Below are 26,063 nucleotides of genomic sequence, written 5' to 3'. Positions count from 1 at the left end.
CCGTAGACAGAGCTGTCCAGAGGCAAGGGGCAGCTGCCCTCCTTGACTCCCAGTGAGCCTGGCTGGTTTGCAGGACAGAGAGTCTGTTCAGATCTCCTGTTTGCCATGAACAGATCTTACCCTCCACCTTTGGAGCACCATACCAGTGTAAGGCCAGAGTGGGGGATGGCTTTCTCCTTCGTAGGGAAAGATAACCTGCTTTACTAACAGGCAGCACAGGGCTATGGTTGAGAGCGTGAGCTTTGGAATCAGGCAGACGTGGGTCTCCATACTGGCTTCAGTTCTTATAGACCGCGTGATCTACAGCCAGTCTTCATTCTCAGCTTTAGTTTCCCTGTCTATAAAGTTGAATTAATCATTGTATCTTCCCATGTAAATGCATGTCAAGCAGCTAGCAGAATGTCTGGAACAAACCTCTCTGCTCTTTTTATAGCATGGGATCAAAAATGGTGGCTCTATGGACCTCCCACCTAACTTTGCTTCTTGTCTTCATGCTTGGGCACTGTGAACTGTTCATCTATCCAGGGGATGTGGCGGTCTGTCCTGCAGAGAAACACTGCCAGCACGGACACACTACACAGACCCCAAATTGTGTGATGTTTTGTCCAGGATGCCAGGATGTGTTGGGGCTTTTGCTGGGCCACTCATGTCCCCCAACTCCCTGAGTTCTATACTAATTAAGAAAAGACAGGAATCCAATAATTGTCTAATACATATACATATTATACTTTCATAGTCCTAAGAACAAAAGGACTTGAAGCCAAGTCCTTGCACCCTTCTCACCTTTGCACACATGACTAAAAGAAGTCGTCCCAGGGGTCTCTTGGGTGGCTCAGTGGTTGAGCATCTGCCTTTGGCTCAGGGTGTGATCCCAGCGTCCTGGGATCGGGTCCCGCATCAGGCTTCCCACAGGGAACCTGCTTCTCCCTCTGCCTGTTGTGTCTGTCTCTCTGTGTGTGTCTCTCATGAATAAATAAATATAATCTTAAAAAAAAAGAAGTTGTCCCAATGGGGACGCCTGAGAGAGGAGTTTGGGGCGGGTTGTCATCTCTGTCCACCACATTTTCTCAGAATGGACTGGAACATGGAGATTTGGGATGGAGGAACAGGAGGTGATGTGTGCAAGTGACAAGGGTGGGAACATACCGGCAGATGGAGAGAGGCTGGAAGAGGAAGCCCTAGCCCATCCTCACTGGGCCCTTCTTTGTCTCCCTACAGGTGTCCCATCAGGCCCCCGAAACGTCATTTCCATCGTCAATGAGACATCCATCATTCTGGAGTGGCACCCACCAAGGGAGACAGGCGGGCGGGATGATGTGACCTACAACATCATCTGCAGAAAGTGCCGGGCAGACCGTCGGAGCTGCTCCCGCTGTGATGACAATGTGGAGTTTGTGCCCAGGCAGTTGGGCCTGACCGAGTGCCGTGTCTCCATCAGCAGCCTGTGGGCTCACACCCCTTACACCTTCGACATCCAGGCCGTCAATGGAGTCTCCGGCAAGAGCCCCTTCCCCCCACAGCATGTCTCCGTCAACATCACCACGAACCAAGCCGGTGAGTCTGATGGCATCTGTGCTCCTCCTTCTGTCTGCGGGGCTGGCTCCTTGGCCGTCTCTGTGAAGAAGCAGAGCTGTAGCCCCACCCATTCTGCTCCTGGGCCCCCTTCCAGGAGTGAAGGGGTCAGGTGATGGGCATTTGTGGCCACGGTGGAAACAGGTGGAGTGTTCCACCTCTGAGAGCGAGCCGGATTCTGAGGGATGTTCTCAAGCAGGGCACAAAAGCAAAGAGGCATATATCCAAGTCAGAGTAGAACCTAGTACTCTCTATCCAGCTGGGGCTTAACTGATGCCTTTGGAAAGATAGATGGAAAAACAGACAGACGGACGGGTGGGAGATGGACAGACAGATGGGCGGATGGGTAGGGGGATGCGTGGAAGCCCTGCACGATCTTCAGAACACCAGTGCTGCTTTATCAGAAAACCCAGTGAGAGAAACTTCCCAGAAACCACGTGCTGGAGTATTGCCTTCATAGATTATTTTTCAATTAAGCCACGTAATTCAAGGGTGCGTTCTCCTGTACCGCTTGCTTAGATGGATGCTACACTGTTATAGAGACCTCAGATCGTGGGCAATAGATCACTCCTGATAGCCCGTACATCCCTGTGGCATGCACAGCTCAGAACACATTTGCTTCTCTTCTCTTTATTTCTGTGTCTCTTAGTCTTCTGACCTTTTCTCTTTATTACCTTTTACACCTCTTGCAACAATCCATTTCTTTTTATATCCATTTAACTAGTCCGTTCATGCACTCATTCACTTATTTATTTACTCACTCATCATTAAGAGAGAGTTAGTTAGCATCTGATGTGTGCCACGCTGTGGGCTAGGCACTGTGAGGGATACAGCGATATGTGGACACCACTGTTGCTCCCACAAAACTCATTAACTGTGGAATTTGCGGGCTATAGACACAAAATCCGAATCTGCAGCGTGGTGCATTCGAAGCGTGGGTACCGCGCGCATGCGGTAAATACCGAGGGAGTTAGGGAGAAATGAGCAGTCTCTCCCCTGGGGTGATGGCGCAAGACTGCAGAGGGAAAGTCTATAGGCAGTGGGGGTCGTGGGCAATGGACTGTGATCTTATTTGGAATTATGGATTTTTCTCAATCAACAGATTGTAGCAGGACAGCTTGTTAGTGGAATAGCTGGAGCAAGCACTCTCGCTCTCCCTCCGTGTAGCTCCCCCTTCTTAACCTTCTCTTCCCTACTCTGTCCTTGTCTGCTCCTCACCTCCCCAGCCTCCGGCTCCTTCTGCCTCTTTCAATACTAGCATCTTTGATGGCAGATGATTCTTGGGTTTAAGCTGTCAGAACTCAGGAGAAAAAAAGGTGTTGTAGGAGAGCATGGCTGTCCAGATGGCTGCGTTGTTGCCGTGAGCATGTGTGTGTTCGCGTGTGCATGTTTGTATGTATGTGTATGATCACGTGTTTGCATGCATGCGTGTGCAGTGAGAAAACAGGCGTGGAAGTGTGGAAGCCTCCAGCTGGTGACCACAGCCCCAGCGCCTTGGAGACAAAGGTTGTGACAGTCTGTCTTACCCAAAGAAAAGGGGATGGTAATTTCTGGATCACGTTGAGCACGGAACACGGGCAGCCTTTGTTAGCATTGTTTCCCTTGGAGAGTTTAAGGCAGAAAACTGGCTGAAATATTTTAGTGTCCCAGCTTCTGGGACTAATAATCCTGCCAGGCTGTCATGTCATGCTGGGCTTGGCTGTCTGCTCTCTCTCTCTAAGAATGTGCGAACAAACCTGCCACTTATAGCGGTTTGCTTTGATTCCTGCCCCTCCCTATCCTTACCCTGCTATTCCCGAACCTGCCCATCTGCTTGTCTTGCCATCTGCACCTTCCCAGGCTGCAGAGGCGCCGAGGGACCAGGGCTCCTGCAAGGGGCCAGGCATTGCCAGCATCAGAAATATTTGTTGTTATCCTCACTCACTTGCTCCTCCAAGACTATCTTTCTCCTGCCATTTGTTCCCCCTCTGGCTGCCCCTTTATTCTTAACCTTCCCTGATTTTGGAGTCCCAGCCCCATTGGCATCTTCCAATTTATGTTTTCTTTTGGGTCATCCTGGAATTTGGATGTTGGAAGGTTTACAATCAATGAGGGAAGGATGCTTCTTGGGGGCATGGAGTATGACAAAACAAATGACAAGGTGACCCGTGAGTCCTAAGCTGTGGGCTGTGGAGCTCTGAAGGACATGGTGCTATTACACTGCTTTGACAGATCTACGTGTGAATGAAAACTATTTTTAACCAACAGATAATTCTTTTAAAAGATGGGATCCTTCAAAATAAACACCTGGGCCTGTACCTCTGCAAGAACAGTTTAAAAACATGAATGGAAGTGACGTTTTTGGGGGGAGGGCATGGGGAGAGGGAGAGGGAGAGAGAAAGAGAATCTTAAGTAGGCTCCAGGTGAGCTCGAAGTGAGGTTCAATCTCACGACCCTGAGATCATGACCTGAGCTGAAATCAAGAGCCACCCAGGCACCCCTAAGTGACACATTTTATAAGAGATGAAAGAGAGACTAAGTAGCAGTCATCATAAAAGCCATATCACTCAAATCCATTAAAGGCAGAGGTAGACGGACCCATGTAAGTCCGTAAGTCATGACACATCTAACCCCTTTCCAGGGACCCCCGAGCTCTTCCAGTCTGGGTAACATCAGGTCAGCCTCCTCACCCTGACCTTATGGTATGGTATGGCTTCTGCCACCACTTTTCTACTGCCTGGGTCATGAGGAGGTAGGTGGAAGGTAAATAATTTGACCCAGAGTTGTTCTAGAATCCATCCTTAAGTCACATGGTAAGTGCTGTTCCAATGCCTATCCTAGGTCCAGAACTGCCCAAACTGAAATAAGTGGGGACCATTGAATGGATCCTGATTGAAGAGTAGGTGAATAATTATTATTATAACTTAATGCTTCATGCTTATGGGTCTGTTCTGTTTGTTTTGTTCTTGAGTTGACAGAATTTTGGAGCACGTGGACCAATTTGATCCTCATAGTTACCCATGACTTGGGCGTTGTTCCTGTTTCAGATAAGGAAGAAAAGGCTTAAGGGGGTTTGAGAATCTAGGATTAGAAGAAGTTCAGCAGGGCATCACCTTTGTTTCTGCCTTCCTATGGCCTGTCCTAAAGGGTTGGCAGTCCTCTGAGCATACAGAGATTTTCAGAGGCAGCCAGTGCCATCCTGCTGAGTGGGCACCTTACCGTACAGCCTCTGTTACCCTTCCACAATTTTCTCTATGACAAAGAACCCCAAAAGGCTTTTTTTCCTGCCTCTGGACAGAAATGGAGATACGTGTATGTTTGTTGAGGGATCTAAAGTGTCCCCAAAGTGAATTGGAGCTTGACAAGTGGGTGTCAGTAAGAGTCACATGAGAGAAGGGTTTGGATAAATCAGCTGCTAAGTGGTCTTTGACTTGATCTGAAGCTCGATGCTCATGAATATCAGACTGTCCTGGGAGGCTGCTTGCTGCTCTGGGCTGGTTTTTCCTTTGGTCAGAAGCTACTGACCACATCTATGGCTACACATGTAGTTTTTACTGTTCGGTAGACACAGGATTGTCATGCTCTTCCTTCTTGGGGCTGCCCAAACATGACACTGATGCTCTATCCCAGTGGAAGCAGGCAGCTCATCCTAGCTGATTGAGGTCTCCAATACAGAGAGTTATGGTTGGCATCAGTCCATCAGAGGGAGTTACCAAGAGGCTTTTCTTGACCCTAAGGGCTGGGATCTAAGAATAGATCTTAGGAGGTTATTATTTTTTTTTTTTAATTGGAGTTCAATTTGCCAACATATAGCATAAAACCCAGTGCTCATCCCGCCAAGTGCCCCCCTCAGTGCCCATCACCCAGTCACCCCAACCCCCCCCCGCCCACCTCCCTTTCCACTACCCTTTGTTTGTTTCCCAGAGTTAGGTATCTCTCATGTTTTATCACCCTCACTGATATTTTCACTCATTTTCTCTCCTTTTCCTTTATTTTTATAAGCATCTTCTGGCCCATAGAGCACACAGAGACAAGCATCACCGGGGGGATACTGAAGGATCTCTTAGGTCCTGAGAAACAGAGGACTTCCTTCTATCTCCTTCTGTGATGGCCTCAGTCATGTCTATAGTCATGACTACTCAAAGATCTTGTATCACTTGGAGAGCAGCAGAATTAGATCTCACCTGGCCCACAGGCAGTGGCAGAGAACTGCCATTTGGAGCACCTCCAATATGCCACACCCATGCCAAGTTCTTTACAAAGTTGAGGTAGATCAGATGAAGAAACCGGGATCAGAGTGCTTTCAGAATCTGCTCAACATCCCACAGCCAGCAGTGCTGTTTCTAGGTTTCAAACTCAGATTTGTGGCCATTTTATCCTCTGACTGATCAAAAATCGCATTATGGTGAGCCAGGTAAGTTGTGAGCTCTCTCTAAGCTATTGCCACATAGCTGGGCCACTTCAGCTGTCAAAAAAAATGTCCATCATCTCCGGTCAGAGTTGGTCATGAATTATGCAAGCTCAGGTTTACGTGAGGTCTTCAGGGATGCAGCCTTGCACTGAATACAGCTGCCTGGAGTTTAAAATAGACCGAATCAGGTGGCACTGTCTTTGTTCCAGTGGCCAAGTGATCTGCAGAGAGGTTGTTATCACCACTAACTCCTGCAGTCACTCTCTGGCACCTGGCCCCAGATTCAGACTGATGGCCGGATCATCTGGCTGTCAGAGAGAATTAAAGTGAATGACAAACTTTACTTCTTTTTTCTGCCAACTAGATTCAGAATGTCAGAGTTGGGGAAGGGGACCTCAGAGGAAATCTTGGAAAAAATAAATAAGACAAATCAGACGGGCACATCTAAAAAATCAACTTGCCGCAAAATAAAAGAGTCAGTGAACTTGGGACCATCTAAGCCAGAGAGAACAAACTCAAAGGCCCAGGAGGCCTGGCAAGGCAGTGGAGAAGAGCAAACCCGGGCAAAGTGTCAGGCAGTAGGGAGTGGTGAGGACTGCAGAGAACTGTAGAGAACAGGGCCAGCCTCTGCTCAGGGCTCCAGCAAGCGGTGCCGTACCTAGCACTGCCAGAGCTTATAAACTGAAAACCAAGATTTAAAATGGTGACAATTAGAACATTTTAAAGTACTTGGGAGCCAAACAAATCCAATACTGGGTTTGACCTATTGGCTGTGGTTTGTAGCCTCCAATTCAGAGGGCTGATTTGATTTACCCAAGTCTGAATGGCAAGTGTGCTGTGTTGACCTAGCCTGATATATTCCACCATGGAGCAGTCACCTTTCTCACCTCCTGGGGTTTGTTTGTTTGTTTTGAGATTATTTATTTATTTATTTGAGAGAGAGACAGCAAGAGAGAACAGCAGCCAGGGGGAGGGCAGAGGGAGAAGGGAGAGAAGCAGGCTCTCCGCCGAGCAGGGAACCCGACACGGGTCTGGATCCCAGGACCCTGAGGTCATGACCTGAGCCAAAGGCAGATGCTTAACTTACTGAGCCACCCAGGAGCCCCCATCTTTCTCACCTCCTGGACTCAGTACAGTAGAGGTGTGGCAGGGGATCCTGCAGTTGGACCCTCTCTATTCTTCACATGACTCCGACAAGTTCACCTGAACTGCCATGACCCCTCCTTTCTCAGCTGTAAAAAAGGAGTGACAACACTTGCTCCCTAGCGCTCTTGTAACAAACAAATGAGATGGGAAAGAAAGTCACTTTTCGAACCATGCTGTGGATGAGGGGATGAGCGTCATTCTGGGCCAGACAGCAGTTTGCTGGACTCTTTCCCGAGGCCGTTTCCTTCCAAGGCCCCTCCATCTCTTTGTTTGGAACTGATGTCATCCCCATCAGATAAATGACTGGTATCTGTTTGTGCATTCTTCGAGGGAGGAGGAGGCACCCGAAGGGTGAGTAGCAAAGTCCCAAGGAGTTGATGAGGGCAATAGTGCCAGAACCTGTGTACCTGAACCAGGCTGATCCTGCCGCTCAGAGGAGCCTTATCTGTCTTTCCTCCTCGTGTGTTTAGAGGAGCAGCACTTGCTCTCTTACTTTTATGATGCCATCAGCAGTATTTATATCTGACATTTATATTACGCACGGTCCATGTGTGGCCCACTGTGCCTATTGCATGTGGAATATTAACACATTCACTGAGCCTACAGACACAACCCATTACTTAATTTTGTTTAAAAGATACTGCATTACTTCCATTAATGGTCAGAAGCCCCTATAGTTTGTCCATTTTAAAGGTGTTTTTGAGGCTCCTAGACAATTAAAGTCACTCAGAGATGCTACTTTTCCTACAAAAGAATTACCTAGCCCACCAATTCCTCTGAACACATCACCTAATTTGCATTATTCCTTGGTTAAATATAGTATTTGCATGCATAAAGAATAATCTTTGAATATGAAAAGGAATTTTATGATATTGCAATATATCGAGCTCTTTGGAGGAAAGATATTATGTAAATCTCAAAATTAAATATTAAAACAATATTACAGTGCTGCCTGTAAAAATTTAGAGTGTTAAGATCCATATGCTGAAACCAGTTCATTTTTAGGGGCTGGTCTCATTGGAAATTAGTAGGCGAAATTTGCTCCAAAGTAGAGAAAAGATTGAGTCAGAACTTTAAAAAGACTGGAATGACTTTAAAGAAAACTTTCATTGAAATTAATAAAGAAAAGTTTAGAAACCTTAAGTAAACGAAATTTTCACCTTTCTTAATTCAATTTCACAGAGCATTTCATTGCTTTCAGCCCATTGTTGATTCTAAAAAGGTTGTTTTTATTGTTTCTTAAGCCCTGACAATGAGAAGAAAATTTAAGTGGTCTCAGAGAGTTCTAGGCCATTTTTGCAAACAGTGGTGTGTTGTCTGTTGAACTGAGTGCGTCAGCAGATAGTGCAGCTCTTGATCAAAGCCTTGGCTTCCACCCCTCGACAGTCTTGGGGCTCTCCAAGAGACGGTGAGCTCTATGGGAAATCAGACTCTCTCACCTACCCAGCTTCGTGAGGGAGGGACCATACCATGCTAGGCACAGGAACCTTGGTAAATACTTGCCAGGATCCTCTCATCCCTACATATGAGTTAGGACATAAATGTTTGGCTGGGGTGTGGTGATAGCCGGCTGACCGGGTGTCTTTCTTCTCTGTGGCTCCTAAAAGGAAAAAGGTTGGGAATGATCCTAGGATGATGCCAGCAGACTTGATCCATTCAGAGGAGCATGGTGAGACTCGTACTCTAAGGGGTTTATTTAAGCACTTTACCTTTGGAAATGTATTCATTCATTCAACACAGTCTTCGTGACTGCCTTCCACAGGCTGACTCATTGGTTCCTGCTTCTAGGGGCTCCCATTCATTCACTTTTTTTCTCTCTCTCTCTCCTTTTTTTTTTTTTTTTTTAGGTATTTAAAATTTATTTATTCATGAGAGGCACAGAGAGAGAGGCAGAGATATAGGCAGAGGGAGAAGTAGGTTCTCCGTGGGGAATCCGATGCAGGACTCAATCCCAGTACCCTGGGATCACGGCCTGAGCCAAAGGCAGACACTCAACCACCAAGCCACCCAGATGTCCTCATTCACTTTCTCAACAAATATTTATTGAGGCTTTCTGGGTGTCATGCACGGCTCTAAGCATCAGGAACATGGGTGCAAATAACAGAGATGACAATCTGTGCTTTGTGGAGCTCACATTCTAGTCCATGGCACTCACCGAGACTGGGGTCAGAGGCCCAGACAAGGCACAAGGGAGCAGACAACTAGCTGGTCAGCAACACAGAGGGCCCTTCAGGGGAGCTCTTGGTCCACGACCCACTGTGATGCCAGCCTCCTCTTTGCAAAAGTTCAGCTGCAGCCACAGGTACCTGACAGAGAGCATTTCAGTATGTAGCGGCTGCTGCTGAAAGGTGAGTGTTGAGTGGGCGATTCCATTGCTCACTGACTGACCTATTGGGACTTCTCGTGGACAGATATCACCCGCTGTACTGAGCAGTGGTTGCATGTGGGGGTTCTCTGAGTTTCTGGTCCTGAGCACTGTCTGGTGATGCTAACTTCTGGGGAACAGCCGAGAAGCACCCTGCCCTGCATCCCTGCTGGGATGACTGGAGGGCCCCATGGGGCTGGGCGCTCATTTGCTCATTTTATTCTACCTGGGGCTGGGCGCTCCAAGTCTGTAGTTTGTTAAATGAAAATGGGACAGACTGCTGGCAGTGAGATTGTAGCAAGTTCTTACCCTGTTCCAAGTCCAAATGAGATTGCAATAACCCTCCTCATAGAGGGAACCTCACTGAGGGAACTTCTAGTTGGATTATGAGATAGTTGCTATTCGCCCTGTGGCCTTGGCAAAGGAGATGGGAGGGAGGAGGAGTCCTGGTGATGTGCCTGCCCTCCACTCCTCCAGCAAATGTCAGCTCCGTGAGCCCCAACTATAATCTTCCGGACAGCATCCCTGTATTCATCTTATTGGCTATTGTTCCCCAGTGTCTCGCTAGATGCCTGAAATAATAGAAGCCAATTAATGTTTATTGAATGGATTAATAAATTATCAAGTAGATGTATGAATGAATGCCTCAGTCTTTCTTAGAATCATCTCAGGCATCAGCAAATGGTGCAGCTTGAGCTGTGGCCCTTGCTTCCTCAAGCATCTTTGGGCGGGCGCTGCGATGGGAGTTAAGCCCTTACACTCTTCCAGATGTTGCTGAGACGTGGAACTTCCTGGGGGCACTGTCCTCCCCTAAACGTGGCCCTGTGGGAGACACCCCACTGTGACCCAGGCTGCCCCTGCCCTTCAGGCCAGGAGCCAGCTGCCGGAGCAAGCCTTGCGGGGGTGGTTGGGCTGGCGTTCCGACGCGCTGTCTGTCCACCGGCATGCCAACTCCGTGCCTATCATTTTCACAGCACCAGCCATGTTAAACAGGCAGGAGCACCAGGGGTTTTTGAATGCCGCAATTAACAAAACAGTAATCAAGCTAAGTGTTTAATTTCAGAAAATTAACATCTTCTCTAAGCGGATGTGAAAGATGGAGAAAAAAGGCACATTAAATGTTCTGGGTAAATAAAGGCAACAGCAGACCACAAATATTTTCCAGTTCAAGGGAGACTTTTTGCCACCCCTCAGGCCTTGGGATGAGTTGCCTTCTGAGACCTGGGCTGCAGGACATCAGCGAAAGAATGGAGCCCTAGGATTTCAAAATGTGTGTGCTTTTGTCTTGTCTCGTCTTTTCTTCTCATCTCTTTTCTTTTTTTTCCTTTTCTTTTCCTTTCTTTTCTTCTTGTCTCTTCCCTTCTCTTCCCTTCCTTTCTCTTTTCTTTCAGAACAAAGCAAATGCTTTATCCATCCAGAAGAGCTCAGGGGAACAAGGACCCTCTGTGAGCATATCTGCCCCATAGAAAATCCTGATATGTGTATTGTCCTTCTTTGAACTGTACTAGTCATAAAGATGACACAGTGAGTTCTTGAATGTGCATTAGTTTTTCATGAGCATAGGCCATATTTCTCCTGATAGACTTTACAGCTCCTGAGGGAGAAGACCAGGTCTCACTCTTCCACTAACCCCTGTATGTCAGCACAGTGTCCTCTGTTCTGAGATGTCCTGACTGGCTTTACATAATGTTCATGGTTTTGTGATGCCTCATAAACCAGCCAGCTGGCATTTGTTTGTAGGCGCAGGTTTGCATGTGGGGAGGGAAGCTTGTGAGGAGGTGGGTGCGCAGGGGGCTGGATAGGGACAGGACCTCCTGGTGTCTGTTGGCTTATCCGATGCCTCACAGAAGAGAGTGAGGGCCCAGGACAAGGACAGCAAGGGCAAGGAAGGCTGTTTTGCAGCAGGAACCAGGTGAAGTTTGAGCACAATAGGCAGCCTTGAGACTCGGTGATGAGGTGCCACAGTTCTACAGGAAGGGAGGGCACTCAGGGCTTGTGGGGGTTGCACTGAACATGACCACACGTCCTCAGAAAGGGGACTGGAAATTTGGCTAAGTGAGCAGCTTTCCCAGGGGGTGTTTCGCAGGCACCTGACATGGAGAACAGAGAAAACAAAGCAGGAGACTGAGCACATGGATTGCAAATACATAGACATGCCAGGGGCTCCCAGAAGTGCTCAGGGACAACGACCAGGGGAGGGGGGCTCAGTTCTGCACATGTGTGATTTGTGGAGATTTGAGTTCCCAAGCCCAGCACTAGTTATGCAGTTGGACATTTTCTCCACGATGTGAGAGATAAGCTTGGCTGAAGATAAGCTGAGGGTGAATGGAGAAGTATTGGGGTCAAAGGTTTGAGGATCGTGGCAAGTTTGGCAGTGCTATTGCAGAGAATGGGAGATGGGATTGAGCAGAGAAATCGCTCATTTCCAGAAAGCGTTGAGGGCTCCTAGGAAGCTGATGATCATGTGTTTACAAGGCTGTCCATCTGCCCTGGTATGTGACTTTCTCAGCACTGCATGGCTGACCCTACAGGAAGTTAATCAAGGATCTCTCTTGGGATGAGTTTTGCTGGCTATGTGCTCAGAAAAGATAAAGGAGACTCATGCTGGAGGGTTCAGGAGTATTGCCAGTTGTGTTATTGCAAAGATGGAACTGGGGTGGATAATGAGGGATGCAAATAAGGAAGAGAGATAATGCTTAGGGTGGAAGTCAAGTCCGAGAGGGCCGGATGAGCCAACCAAAGTTCTGGTGGCTCATCAGAGGTTGCTGAGAGGAAGGAGAAGACCTGAGTTTGCAGCTTTGAAAATGGAGCAGGTGAGGCTGAATCCAAGTGTGCCACAAGAATGGGCAGGTGCGTAAGAGTGGTGGGGCCAGGGCACAGAAAGTACACTGTTCTGGGGGGACATGGGAGTCACCCACCGAAGGGCAAATCCTGGCGTGGAGAAGACAAAAGCTCAAGTGTTCGGTGAGTCGGGACTGGTGGTAGGAGGGAGAACACAGTGATCTCAAGCTTGGAGACTGGCAGCCCAGCTGAGACACACTTTAACAGAGGGTGTAGGAGATGGTGAGCAATGGTGTGGAAGTGGTGACTGGGAATAGGGACATAGCCCACTTCCCGACCATGAGGTATGCTGGGCATGAAGCTGTAAACTGCCACACTTTAGAGGGCTGCAGGGCAGAGGTGTCCCCAGCAGTCATAGTCCAGGGGAGGGAGACCCATACCTTTATGGGGATGGTGGCATACAGAGAGGGGCTCGCAGCTGGGCATTGAAGGGTGGAAACCTGCCTGCAGGATGAGGGGTTCTGGACCTCTGGGTCCTACAGCTGGGAGACTTCCATCTCCGGATCACAGAGGATAGTCACAGAGACTGCAGGCACAGCAACCCTGCCCGGTGTCAGTGGTGGCACTGTCAGTCTGTGGGTGGTGGCAGTAGGTTGCCCAGATGTGAGGGGCGCCCTACTGGGCATGTGTGAGTGAGAGCCAGTTGTGATGGGCACACAATCTGCTGCAGGGTATCCTTTGCTCTCTCCCGTGGCCTCGTCAATGTCAGGGTTTCTGTGAACCGCCTTCTGTGATCAAACATTCAACAAACTGGAGCTGCCATCATGCTTGTCTCACATTGGGAAAGGCTAACGGGTCTGCAGGAGGCACGGCTAATGGGTCTGTCCTCAGCCTCCTTGCCCTGGGACAAGGCATCACCTGACAAATGCCCCTCATATCCCTTCAGAGCCTCCTACTGCTACAGGGCCATAGCACTCGCCATTCTTTCCACAATAAAGGGCCATTTCCTGGTGCGCCTCCTGGTTACCCCAGCAGGGAAGAGTCAAGCAGGATGACCTAGGAGGGCCCCCAGGATCCCACGAGCTAGATGCTTCCTTCCTCTGGCACAGACCTCTGCACACTTCCACCTCTCTGGAGACCCTCGATCTCCCTGAGGAGCTGTCCTCCCCTGTGCTGGGCATCCTCAGTGCTGGGGCCTGAGTGGAGGAGGAGGGGAGAGATGGGCAATGCCATCATTTCTGGCTCTGCTCTCACCTGCTGAGGACTTAGGGAAGTCACTCTCTATCTAGCCTTCAGTGCTCAGATCCATAAATTGTGAGAATTGGCAGAAAACTGAGTGACCTCATATGTCCTCTCAAAATTTTATATTCTGATCTCTAGACAAATAGTTCCCAAATTTGAGTGTGTATTAGATACCCTGGAGGGCTTGTTTAAAAAGTCTCTCTCTTTTTTTTTTAAGATTTTATTTTATTTATTTTATTCATGAGACACACACACACACACACACACAAAGAGAGAGAGAGAGAGAGAAGCAGAGACACAGGCAGAAGGAGAAGCAGGCTCCATGCAGGGAGCCCGACGTGGGACTCAATCCCGGGTCTGGGCTGAAGGCGGCGCTAAACCGCTGAGCCACCCGGGCTGCCCTGGAGGACTTGTTTATTTTTTTATTTTTTTTATTTTTTTTATTTTTTTTAAAGATTTATTTATTTATTTTTTTATTTTTTTTAAATTTATTTTTTAGTGGTGTTCAATTTACTAACATAACCCCCAGTGCCCGTCACCCATTCACTCCCACCCCCCGCCCTCCTCCCCTTCTACCACCCCTAGTTCGTTTCCCAGAGTTAGCAGTCTTTACGTTCTGTCTCCCTTTCTGATATTACCCACACATTTCTTCTCCCTTCCCTTATATTCCCTTTCACTATTATTTATATTCCCCAAATGAATGAGAACATATAATGTTTGTCCTTCTCCGACTGACTTACTTCACTCAGCATAATACCCTCCAGTTCCATCCACGTTGAAGCAAATGGTGGGTATTTGTCATTTCTAATAGCTGAGTAATATTCCATTGTATACATAAACCACATCTTCTTTATCCATTCATCTTTCGTTGGACACCGAGTCTCCTTCCACAGTTTGGCTATCGTGGCCATTGCTGCTATAAACATCGGGGTGCAGGTGTCCCGGCATTTCATTGCATTTGTATCTTTGGGGTAAATCCCCAACAGTGCAATTGCTGGGTCGTAGGGCAGGTATATTTTTAACTGTTTGAGGAACCTCCACTTCTGAAAGAAATTGAGGAAGACACAAAGAGATGGAAAAACATTCCATGCTCATGGATTGGCAGAATTAATATTGTGAAAATGTCAATGTTACCCAGGGCAATATACACGTTTAATGCAATCCCTATCAAAATACCATGGACTTTCTTCAGAGAGTTAGAACAAATTATTTTAAGATTTGTGTGGAATCAGAAAAGACCCCGAATAGCCAGGGGAATTTTAAAAAAGAAAACCATATCTGGGGGCATCACAATGCCAGATTTCAGGTTGTACTACAAAGCTGTGGTCATCAAGACAGTGTGGTACTGGCACAAAAACAGACACATAGATCAGTGGAACAGAATAGAGAATCCAGAAGTGGACCCTGAACATTATGGTCAACTAATATTCGATAAAGGAGGAAAGACTATCCATTGGAAGAAAGACAGTCTCTTCAATAAATGGTGCTGGGAAAATTGGACATCCACATGCAGAAGAATGAAACTAGACCACTCTCTTTCACCATACACAAAGATAAACTCAAAATGGATGAAAGATCTAAATGTGAGACAAGATTCCATCAAAATCCTAGAGAAGAACACAGGCAACACCCTTTTTGAACTCGGCCATAGTAACTTCTTGCAAGATACATCCACGAAGGCAAAAGAAACAAAAGCAAAAATGAACTATTGGGACTTCATCAAGATAAGAAGCTTTTGCACAGCAAAGGATACAGTCAACAAAACTCAAAGACAACCTACAGAATGGGAGAAGATATTTGCAAATGACGTATCAGATAAAGGGCTAGTTTCCAAGATCTATAAAGAACTTATTAAATTCAACACCAAAGAAACAAACAATCCAATCATGAAATGGGCAAAAGACATGAACAGAAATCTCACAGAGGAAGACATAGACATGGCCAACATGCATATGAGAAAATGCTCCGCATCACTTGCCATCAGGGAAATACAAATCAAAACCACAATGAGATACCACCTCACACCAGTGAGAATGGGGAAAATTAACAAGGCAGGAAACAACAAATGTTGGAGAGGATGCGGAGAAAAGGGAACCCTCATACACTGTTGGTGGGAATGTGAACTGGTGCAGCCACTCTGGAAAACTGGAGGACTTGTTTAAACACAGATTGCTGAGCCCTACCTCCCAGAGTTTCTGATCCCATAAGTCTAAAGTAGGGCTCAAGATTCTGCATTTCTTGCCAGTTCCCAGCTGATGCTGGACTGGGATCACATTTTGAGAAGTAGCAGGGTCATTCGATCCCAATGAAGAACCCTTCCACGCAGAGTTAATATCACAAATGAGAGCCTCAGGTGTAAACCTACATCCCCAGAGCAGCCCCCAACCTATAACCCCCAGTTGTCATACCCTTGCCCTTGGTTTGGAACCAGGCCCTTCGTGGATAGACCCAAGAAGGAAGCATCTGTCTGGGGTACAGGGCGGACTCAACCACACAAGCCTAAAGCCCTCACTGTCTCTCCCACTCCCGCTTCATTGAGCCCATGGTGAGACTCAGGCAATATTCTACAACAGATTAAAATGATGCCACCCCCACAAAGCAGTCCTTTGTCCTTAGTTGACTCCAAGGTAAAGAGGGAGATTGGAAGGGGGTGTCAGGGTCATCTCAAGGCAAGTCCAGAGCAAAAGCCAAGAAGCCAATGTTCAAAATAGGAGAAAACAATTAGGAAAATAATTAATTCTGTTTTTGTATTCATATCCAGTCTCCAAACTAATTGCTTATTTGTTTAATCTACTTTGGCCAGAAGTGTTACTGCACCAAAAATATTTAATGAGTCAGGCTTCCTAATGTAAAATTCAAGCATATTTGTGCAACGAAATGAGTTTTCATCATCAGAGGGAGAACCTGTTATCTAAGCAATACCTTCTCGACAAAGTTATCTCCTAGAATAGAAATGTCAGAGGAAACACAATTCATCGTTTGCACAATTCATCTGTGTGCAAACTGCTCTTCTTTGTCTTCAGTACTGGTGGGCCTGAAGTCTTTAGCTGACATTTAAATCTAGATTTTTGTTTTTTCCTGAGAATATGTTTCATGTAAGGAACAAGATAACCTGCTGCCCCCAACTCCTCATTCCCAATCTCATCACCCATGCCTTTTAGGAGCCCCCATAGTTTCATCTGAGGCCTCAAGGGGACTTCTGGAGCCTGCCCAGAATTTTTGGATCTCCCTGTGAGCCCTCCAGAGTCTAGGCCGGGAACATAGGAAATGGACTAGTTTCAGGGCTCTAGGACTCCTGCTTCTGATTTACCCAGAGCAGCCCTGAATTGTTCTGTTTCGCTTTTAATGCTTCAAGGAAAATTTTTTGGGGAGGAAGGATTCCACAGCTCTTAAAAAAGAAGGAAAACTAGAAAGCTACTGAAGTTAGACTAGCATTTCAGCTGAAACTTCCCAGTGAGGTGAGGATGGCCTCAGCCTCCTGGCTTCTGCCTCTGTGCCATGTAAAAGCACTCCTGCCCTGAGTCCCCAGAACTGCTATATTCAGACCCACTCTGTATTCCTCCCCCGGTACAGGCTCCCAAATGCTGCACTCCACCTGCTTCACAGAAGGCTGTCCACACCCTTGGCTCCTCTTTCCCCCTGGAGGGCGACATCCATGTTAGGTCCCGGTACATGATTTGCTGACCCTTTTACTTCCAGTGTCATTAGAGAAGAGCCTGCAATCATTACAGTAAGGGCAAACTTATATGGAACATCTATTATGTGCTAACACAGTGGGAAGAGGCTAAAGACATGACTTATGCCCTAAAGAGTTTATTATTCCAGTGATGGAGAGCAGACATGAGCACCTGGAAAGTTAGACCACAGTGCACCGTCCCAAGGTAGCAATTACAGACGGTGAGAGTTACTAAAATAAGGGCTTTGAGTTGGGGGGGAGGAAGGAAGGGGTGCTCTGCAGGGTGTGGTCAAGCAGGGCTAAGGCAGGGCAGCATGTGGCCTGGTCTGTGCCTCTGAAGACTGCTGGGCTGTGAAGAGACATGTCGGAGATCCCCAAAGCCGGGCTCTGCTGGGACACGGTGTGTGCAGCAGCTAGAAGAAAGCAACAGGCTCCTCTAGGGGACAATGTGGGGGCAGCCTGGGCTGGCCAGTAGCTGCCTCATTGTTAAATGTTGGAGGGGACATTAGAACTTTTTCCATTGGGAAGCCATTGAAGATTTAAAAAAAAAAAAAAAGATGTATTGATTTATTTTAGTAGGAGAGTGAGTGTGAGGAGGGGGAGGGGCAAGGAGAGAGAATCTTAAGCAGACTCCTTGCTGAGGGTGGAGCCTGACTAGGGGCTCGATCTCATGACCCTGAGATCATGTCCTGAACTGAAATCATGAGTCACACATTTACATGACTGAGTCACTCAGGCGCCCCCTGCCCCACCAATTGAAGATTTTTGAGCATCAGAGGAATATGGGTGACTCTAGCTTTGGAGGAGTAATCCAGCCACAGTGTAATTTGAAGTGAAGAGGCCCTGAAGTGTACAATGGAGGTGGGAAAGGATATTAGGTGTAAGGAGATACAGGTGACAAGACCAGGAGAAAGGCAGGGACAGAGTGAAAAAAGCATCCATGACACCTGGGCCTGAGTCACACTATCAGATGGGCAGCCCATGGCTCATCCCCTCCTCAGGGTCTCGAGGTCTCCTTGTCCTCAAGGACAAGAAACCTATTGTTTACATCCTAGATTACTTCCCAGAAATACTTTAAGTCATCTTGAGATGTCCCAGGAAATCATCTGTCTTCTGGAGCATCTATCACACCAGCCTCTAGGGAACCCTGTTGTTAACCTTCCTCTTCTCCAAGCTCATTCTTCTCCATCCCTTCCATCTTGACTGGGTGGACGTGTGTATTTATCACCTCAAAGATATTTATCTGATAAATGCCCATGACTGGGTCATGCTTTTCACATTTACATCAGGAACTATGCCCAGGCATTGCTTTGGATTTATAAAGAGTAGTGGACCCAGAAGGAGACTACGAGGTGGTTGCTGAGACTGGCAGACTAGACTCAGGTGGAAGGAGCCATGGGCCTTACAGGCACATGCACAGAACATTTGAAAAATATGTAACATAGGATTAATACTCCTGTTTTACAGTTGATGCATTTGAAGCCCAGAGAAGTTAAGTGACCTCAGTCCAAGGTCACACAGTAAGCAGATGTCAGACTAGGAACCACATCTCCCTACAGCATCTGTAGAGCCCTAGGATCCTGACTACTCCTCACACTGCCTTGTTTTCCCCATAACTGGGGTCTGTGGTCTACAGATTGCAGATGGTTAGTCCAAGAATAATTTGGCTGGGAAATGCTATTCTAGAAAGAACAGAAGAGGTTAGCATTACCATATGATCTAACAATTTTACAATTAGATATACGCCCAAGAAAAATGCAAACCTAAGTCCACACAAAAACTTGTACATGAATGTTCCTAGCAGCATTATTCATGACAGCCAAAATGTGTAAACAACCCAAATGTCCATCAACTGATGGATATCTGTCCTAGAAAAAGCAATGCCCAGAAAGGCAGAAGAGATTACTAAGCCGCAGAGGCACACTGTTCAGGCTGGGGCAGCAGCATCTCTCTGAGGGGTCGCTGTGAGGACCTCCCCTTCCCCCGAACCACATGGAAGGGCCAGGGTATATATTCCCCCCACCCGCCCAGCAGGAGTTATCATGAGGAGTACAGATGGGCCTTCTTCTGAACCTCTTTGGAAAGCTTACATGTGAAAGTCCCCCTAAGTGGAGAGGTCATTTATCTTCCAGGATACTTACTAGGGCTGTCACCTGAGCCAAGGTGAGAGGGACTCAGCTGTGACCTGCACCCCAGCTTCTAAGGTGGGTGAGAGGTGGCCTCAGAACAAGGCTGTCTCTGGCACAATTTCTACTTGCAGAGCAGCATTGTTTTCCCTTTAGATGAAATCTGCCAAAAACTTGAAATCCAACTTTCATATTTTTATAAACTCTCAAGGCCTTTTCCTCTAGTAGATCAGCTTAATTTTGAACGTCTGTGTGTTGCTATTATTTTTTTTCAAACTACGTTAAGTACTTTTGATGTCTTAAATAAAATATTTTAATACAGTAGACTGTTATATCATTTATTATATCCCCAGATGGATTATGGCTAAAGCTGTTGAAAGAATTATTTTGACACAAAAATCAATTAAGACATTAGGAGGCAATTTTTAATAAGCAAAGATAACATGCTAGAACTCAGTAATTGTCCTAGAAAAGAAGCATCAACTCATTCTCATATTTTGGGATTTGAGATGCTTAATTGTTGGGGGGGGGTGGAATGCCCTTATTAAATAAGGAAAACAAGGGGCACCTGGGTGGCTCAGTTGGTTCAGTGTCAGCCTTCGGCTCAGGTCATGATCCTGGGGTCCTGGGATCCATCCCTGAGTCAGGCTCCCTGCTCAGCGGGGAGCCTGCTTCTCCCTGTCCCTCTGCCTGCCACTCCCCCTGCTTGCGCCCTTTTCTCTCTCTCTCTCTCTCTCTCTGTCAAATAAATAAATACAATCTTTTAAAATAAATAAATAAGGAAAACAAAATAAGAGGAAAACTTTGAATATGCCTGAGTTGGTAACTAAATTAAAGGATCAAGGAATGTCATAAACATAAAATACATGATCCAGGTGAACCTGAGATTTGGCAGCAAGGCTTCCACACTTGAAGACTCAAGGTTCCAGATTTGGGGTTAACTCCTGAGATAGAGTCACGCCACCCTCCCAGACCACAAGCACTGTGATCTCCTTTGGAGCCGTCCTTACAGATGGAGGGCTGGCTGGTGTCTGGCCAGGCTCAGCCCTGAGGCCATGGGTGGTGGTGACCGATGATCAGTTTGAGCCCAGGTTTGCCCCGTCTCACCTGTAAGTTCTTTCATAACTGGCAGCCGGGGCCATCCTGTCCTGGCAATTTATCCACATCTCGTTTGTCAGCTCAGGCGAGAACATTCTGTACACTTTCTCTGCTGTGTGTGATATACTATCTTGGATCCGCCTGCTTCAAAAGCAATTTGGGAGTATGATCTCCCCAAAGTCTTCCTTGGTGAAAAAGAGACTGACTCACTGACTCAGCCTGTCTTTGCATTTTTTCCATCCCTGAGCCCCTTGACCAGTGGAGGTTAAGTCTCTTGCTGCTTCTACACATTTAAAGGGCCTCTTATTATTAGCAGTAGCCTCTCTTATCAGACACTCTGGGTTCTGGTTCTTTTCAAACCCAGCGGATTCTTTCTCAATGCTTGACAGGACACTGCACTACCTCCACATTCTTTTTTTTACATCCCAACTTATCAAGTCCAGCCTCTTTATTTTTCTAAGAAGGAATATGGAGCAATTTTGATTATATTTGGGGCTTTGGGGCATCTCCTCATTAGGACAAACACATCCTTTTTGAACCTTTAGTACCTTTTTTTCCAAATAGCCCCTAAGTTAATTCTTTATTCTTACTTTTTCTAAAGGAACGCCCATATTTATTTCTTTGCTAAATTTTAATAATTTTGTGAACTCTTTATTTTCATTTTCTTCTCTCTGTAGAATGTTTAATTTAGTCAAAAGCCTTCTTGCAAGGGAGAGATTCTTTCAAGCATTCGGTGAAACTATTCCTTGAATTGAGGATGCAAGTGTATGGAGAAAAGACAACTGGCCAGGACTTACTGTTGAACCAGCATAGTCAGGGTTTATGGGGGCTGCTGCATTGAATTAATCTTCCCATCCCTCTTTAATCTGTCTTAGTTTTGCTAGAAGGTGGTGTTTGTGTGGATATCTGAGCTCATTTTTAATTTTCTGTTTTGTTGGAAGGTTTCGTAACATTTAAAACACCAGATTTAGAGGTGGCATTTGCACTTGGAGAAAGAAAAAAAAATTGTCACCTTGGGTGATCACCAATGTCAGAGCACCAAATATAAGTTAACCTTGATTTTCGGGGAGCAAGAGTAATACTCTTTTACTCTCTCCCATGTGCTAAATCTCATCTCAATTAAAACAAGACATTTAGAGTGACCTGTGTGAGAATAAACAGCCTTCAAGGGGGCCTGTAAATATCTGTCATCACCACAAATCTGAGCAGTGTGGGCAAGTGGTGACCATTACCCTCTGGCAGCTTCCCTCCAGATTCACGTACTGATTGGTTGCTGGAGGGTCTTTGCCATCTGTGTAACTGGGGTGTTTCTCTCGGATTTGGCTCTGGATTGCTTCTGGATCACCGTGCTCTGTGATTGACTCTTCATCGTGTAACCTCAACTGGATGCCAGAGATCTTCAGGGCAAGGCTGTGGCTTTTTTTCACTCATTCTTCTGTCCTCTGTGATTAGAGCAGGGGCCTGGCACAATGTTTGTCAAATATGTTGAGTCTTGAACGATGGCTTTCCAAGGATTAGAGGCAAAGAAAATAACCAAGTCCACCAAAATCCTCAGACCGTTAGGGTTGATCTTTCCAATTTTTAATCCATGGTGCTTTAGCATTCGAGGCAAAGGAGGATCATGTAAACCTATATAGCATTGACATGGTTGGCAACCTGTAAATCATGTTTCCCTATAGGCTGGAGGGCAGCATGGAGCAAGCTGGGCAGCAAGTGTGGCAGGGGTGGGGGAAGTAGGCTTCCCCGGATTGCCTGTGTTGGTGGGCCCACCAGGATCCCCTCGTGATCTGGCCTGACTCCAGAAACTGCCTGACCTTCCTCCTCTCCCTGGCTCTGCACAGTGCACATGAGGTCAGGAATGCCAGCCATGAGCCATCCCCGCTTAACCATTCAGCCTTTTGCTAACTCTGAGTTCAGTTCCTGGTTTCCTTTTACATAATTTAGCAGCAGCGTTTCACACATTCTCTCCTCCTGGGGACACTCATTGCCTCTTGACTTCTAGGTAATCACACTCCCCTGCTTCCTACCATCTCATTGGCCTTGCCTTCTCCTGCCATTTGGCTGTTTCTCCTCATCCCCGGAGTCTTAGACCAAATATTCTCTTCTCATTCCCTCGAGGATCTCTATCTGTTCTGCAGCTCCCCTTATCTTTGAAATACTGATGGCTCTAAACTGATGTCTCCAGTCTGGACCTCTCATACACATGTTTGCCTTCTCAGACCGCTCTACTATTTCTTGAGGCATCTCAGTTCATGGCAGCCCCACTCTTCCAGTTGCTCAGGCCAAAAGCCTTGATGTCATCTGGGCTCTTGTGTTTCTTCCCCATCCCACATCCGGTGAGATGTGCTCAATCTATTCAGAATCCGACCACCCCCATTCTCACCACCTCCACCACTCCAAACCTAGTCCAAGTAGCCACAGTCTCGCAGCTGGATCATCACAAGAGTGTTAAGATAGAGCTTTCCACTTTGGCATGGGTCCTGCACTCTATTTGCAGTGCAGCAGAGGGTGATGTTGTTAACGTGCAAGTCAGATTATGTCACTCCTCTGCTCATCACCCTCCCGTGGCTCTCCATGTCACTCAGGGTGGAAGTCTGCCTGTGACCTCATCTCTGCTCCAGTTCCTGTATCTCTTTGCTGCTCGTCTGGAACACCAGACTGCTCCCAGGTTAGAACTGTTGCCCTGGCCTTTCCCTCTCAAATGCTCTTCTCCCAGGTGTCCACATGGCTTCCTCCCCTCCTTACACCCCATGCTTCTGCATCCACTTCTTGGGCAAGGCCTTGCTAACCCAGTGATTTAGAACTATAGCCTTCTCCCAGCCAGCCCCTGCACTCTGGCCTTCTCTGTCCCTTCTCCTCTGCTCCATTTGTTTCTGTTTTACTTAATATTTTAATGTAACTTCTGATTGACTGATTACATTTGGCCTCTGAATCCCCCCACTAGAAAATAAACTCCATGAGGGCAGGACACTGTGTTTCATTCACTGTGGAATCTCTAAAACCCAGAATGGTGACTGGCATGTGGCAGGTGCTCAGTGAACATTTGTTTGATCAATTAATTAATGGACCTGGATCGTGATGCTAAGGAAGAAGGAGGAGGAAGAGAAGTTGCATTTGATGGTTGAATCAGGATCAAATATTATTTCAGTTTACCAGATTAATAGGCCCAATGCTACACCATAAAGGCAAAAACATACATGTAAATCCCTGTAGCCAAGGCAAGCAAACTCTACCAACAGAAGAGGAGGAGCACACCAGGAGAAAACCCTAGGGGCTATATTTGAAGGTGATTTCAGAATTGAATGTCAGGGATGTGTTTTTGATGCAAAAAAGGCTAATGGTCACATTAATAAAGTATAGCACACAAATCATGGGAGATATTAGTTTTACCCCAATCTTTGCTGCTTCAACAGCAGTGGGAGAATTGGATTTACCTCTGGGCCACATGCCTAAAGAGACAACATGAGCCCCATTGGGAAAAGAGCCACCTCAGGTGGCAGCATGTCATGGGATAATTGCTCATAGCATCTGGCCATTCTTTTCAACAGGAAAAACTCAGGGGAGACCTAACTAGTTTCTTTAGCTATTTGACAAGCCATTCTGTGGAAGAAGGAACATTCTCTATTACTTTAGTCAGTGGAACTGAGAAGAAGACAAATTTCAGATAAGGGTAGGAAGACATGCAAATTGGTGAGAGCTACCCAAGTATGAAGCCACAGCTCCTAGAGGCAGTGAGCATCCCGTCCCTGGGGACACAGCAGGGCCCAGCAGAGAATACTTGATAGGGGAATTCAGGACTACATTAAATCAGATCCTCCCTGAAGCAAACTCCAGGATGGGATTAGAGGTGCCAGAGACTGGGGAAATGGAAGGGGAGGCCAGGGGAAGCTCAGAGAGCCATCAGATCACAATGAAGGAGAGAGGGCAGGAAGGAGGATTGGATGGGAAGACTCTTAGGCTGCCGTGCTGAACAAAGAAGCATTGGTGAGTCTAATGGGAAGTCTTTGGGCAAAAGCCGCCCAGCAGAAGAGTCAGGAATGGGCCTTTCAGAGCATCCTTACTGCTCTCAGTCGTTGGCTGGAAGCAGCCTGTGGGAGACGCTCTGTTTCTGAGTGCAGCAGCCCAGGGCCCTGAGTCAGCTATGCTCCCGGGGTCGGGGGAGCTCTGAGAGGCACATTTTCAGGGCCACCCCAAGGTCCCTAATGGGAACTGTGCGGGGTCCTGGGTGGACTCTCTGATTCTAAGCCCTCCTAACACTGTGTGCTATCCTGTGGCTCCGGGGACTGTGGGCATCTTCCCCACAAGTGCTCTGCTTCCCTCCCCCACTGCCCCCCACCCCCGCCCAGCCTAAGGGCCCGCATGTAGGCGTAGGCGGTGCTCACTGAAAGCCCAGTGAGTGGAGAGCAGAGAGCCCATCGACCCCCACACCCAGACCCATAGCCATGCTCTGGAGGGGGACCCGTTAACTTAAAGTGAGGATAGTAAATGTCACTCTGCCACAGTCCCCAGAGAAACCCGTGTAAAGTGGAGTTCATGTGAGGAAACGACCTTCATAGCTACAGAAGTGCCAGGACTAAACTGAACAGCCCCTGAGCAGAGCGCAGACTGAAGCCTCATCCATTACCCGCCTCTTCCCCTAGAAAGACAACCCTCATTTGTTATTTCCAGACTGTTTTCATTTTACTTACACCGTGTGAAAAGCATTGAATTGGGAAATAAATAATATTATTTCCAAACAGAGATTTTGGAATCACTTCACAGATTTTGGAATTATTATCCTGTTTCCAAATGTTTGGTTTGTGTATCATTTCTTCATTTATATTTGTGAGCCCTTTATTGCAAATGTCCTCATTTGGAAAACTCTGACAGAAGTCTGAATGAACTCGGTTGTTGGTCTGTGTTCATGTCTTTTTGAGAGATGCCTCCTCCCTTTCTCTTGAAGTGCAGAAAAATCTTACATGCAGTTTCAGGAGAGATGTTTGCTAGAACGTTCCTTTCTATTGCAGTAATTCTGCAGTGACCAGTTCTACTCTCTCACTGGCATCCCCGTCTCCCGGTTCTCTTCTCTACCGGCTTTGCCCATTAATGCAAGACTGAGATTCCTTCACCACCTTCTGTTCAAAAACATTCCATTGTCCCTCCTGTCCCACTGTCCTGGAAGCCTAGACTTGCCCTGGTTGTCACACCCTCCCTAAATGGCCACACTGTTTTCATGGGATTCCTCCAACCATCTCTTTTTGGCCACGCCTTTCTCCACCTGTCCATGCCCAGAAAACACTGAGTCCATTCCAGCCCTGCCCTCATTCGTGTTCCCCTGTCCTAAATTATCACCTTTTCTCTCCTTTGGTGTTTGAACTCCATTCATTATGCAAAACCCACAGGAAGTTCTGCACAGCAGCTCAGCTAGTGAGAAAGAAAGGGTAGGTTCAAAACCAGAGACACTTCTCTCATTTATCTCTGAAAGATGACATGTGTCATATAATCAAAGGTCTGTTCACCAGCCCTGTCTTTTCTTCTCTCCACAGCCCCTTCCACTGTTCCCATTATGCACCAAGTCAGTGCCACAATGAGAAGCATCACCTTGTCATGGCCACAGCCAGAGCAGCCCAACGGCATCATCCTGGACTATGAGATCCGGTACTATGAGAAGGTGAGTCAGCTCTGCCT

General features: G+C 47.0%; 1 protein-coding gene across 5 annotated transcripts in view; it reads left to right on the top strand.

Moving 5' to 3' along the window:
- The window catches only part of EPHB1 (EPH receptor B1), a 473,975-nt gene that overhangs the window by 354,956 nt on the left and 92,956 nt on the right, over positions 1-26,063 (top strand). For all 5 annotated transcript variants that reach the window (XM_072792651.1, XM_072792650.1, XM_072792649.1 and 2 more), the window contains 2 exons: positions 1,219-1,554; positions 25,922-26,046. In XM_072792651.1, coding sequence (XP_072648752.1) covers positions 1,219-1,554; positions 25,922-26,046 — 461 coding nt within the window. The remainder of the gene's footprint in view (positions 1-1,218; positions 1,555-25,921; positions 26,047-26,063) is intronic.

The sequence above is a fragment of the Canis lupus genome, chromosome 22, assembly GCF_048164855.1.
Source record: "Canis lupus baileyi chromosome 22, mCanLup2.hap1, whole genome shotgun sequence".
NCBI classification, from domain to species: domain Eukaryota; kingdom Metazoa; phylum Chordata; class Mammalia; order Carnivora; family Canidae; genus Canis; species Canis lupus.
Note: the sequence above shows the minus strand (reverse complement) of the source record. Positions and strands in the feature narration are given on the sequence as shown.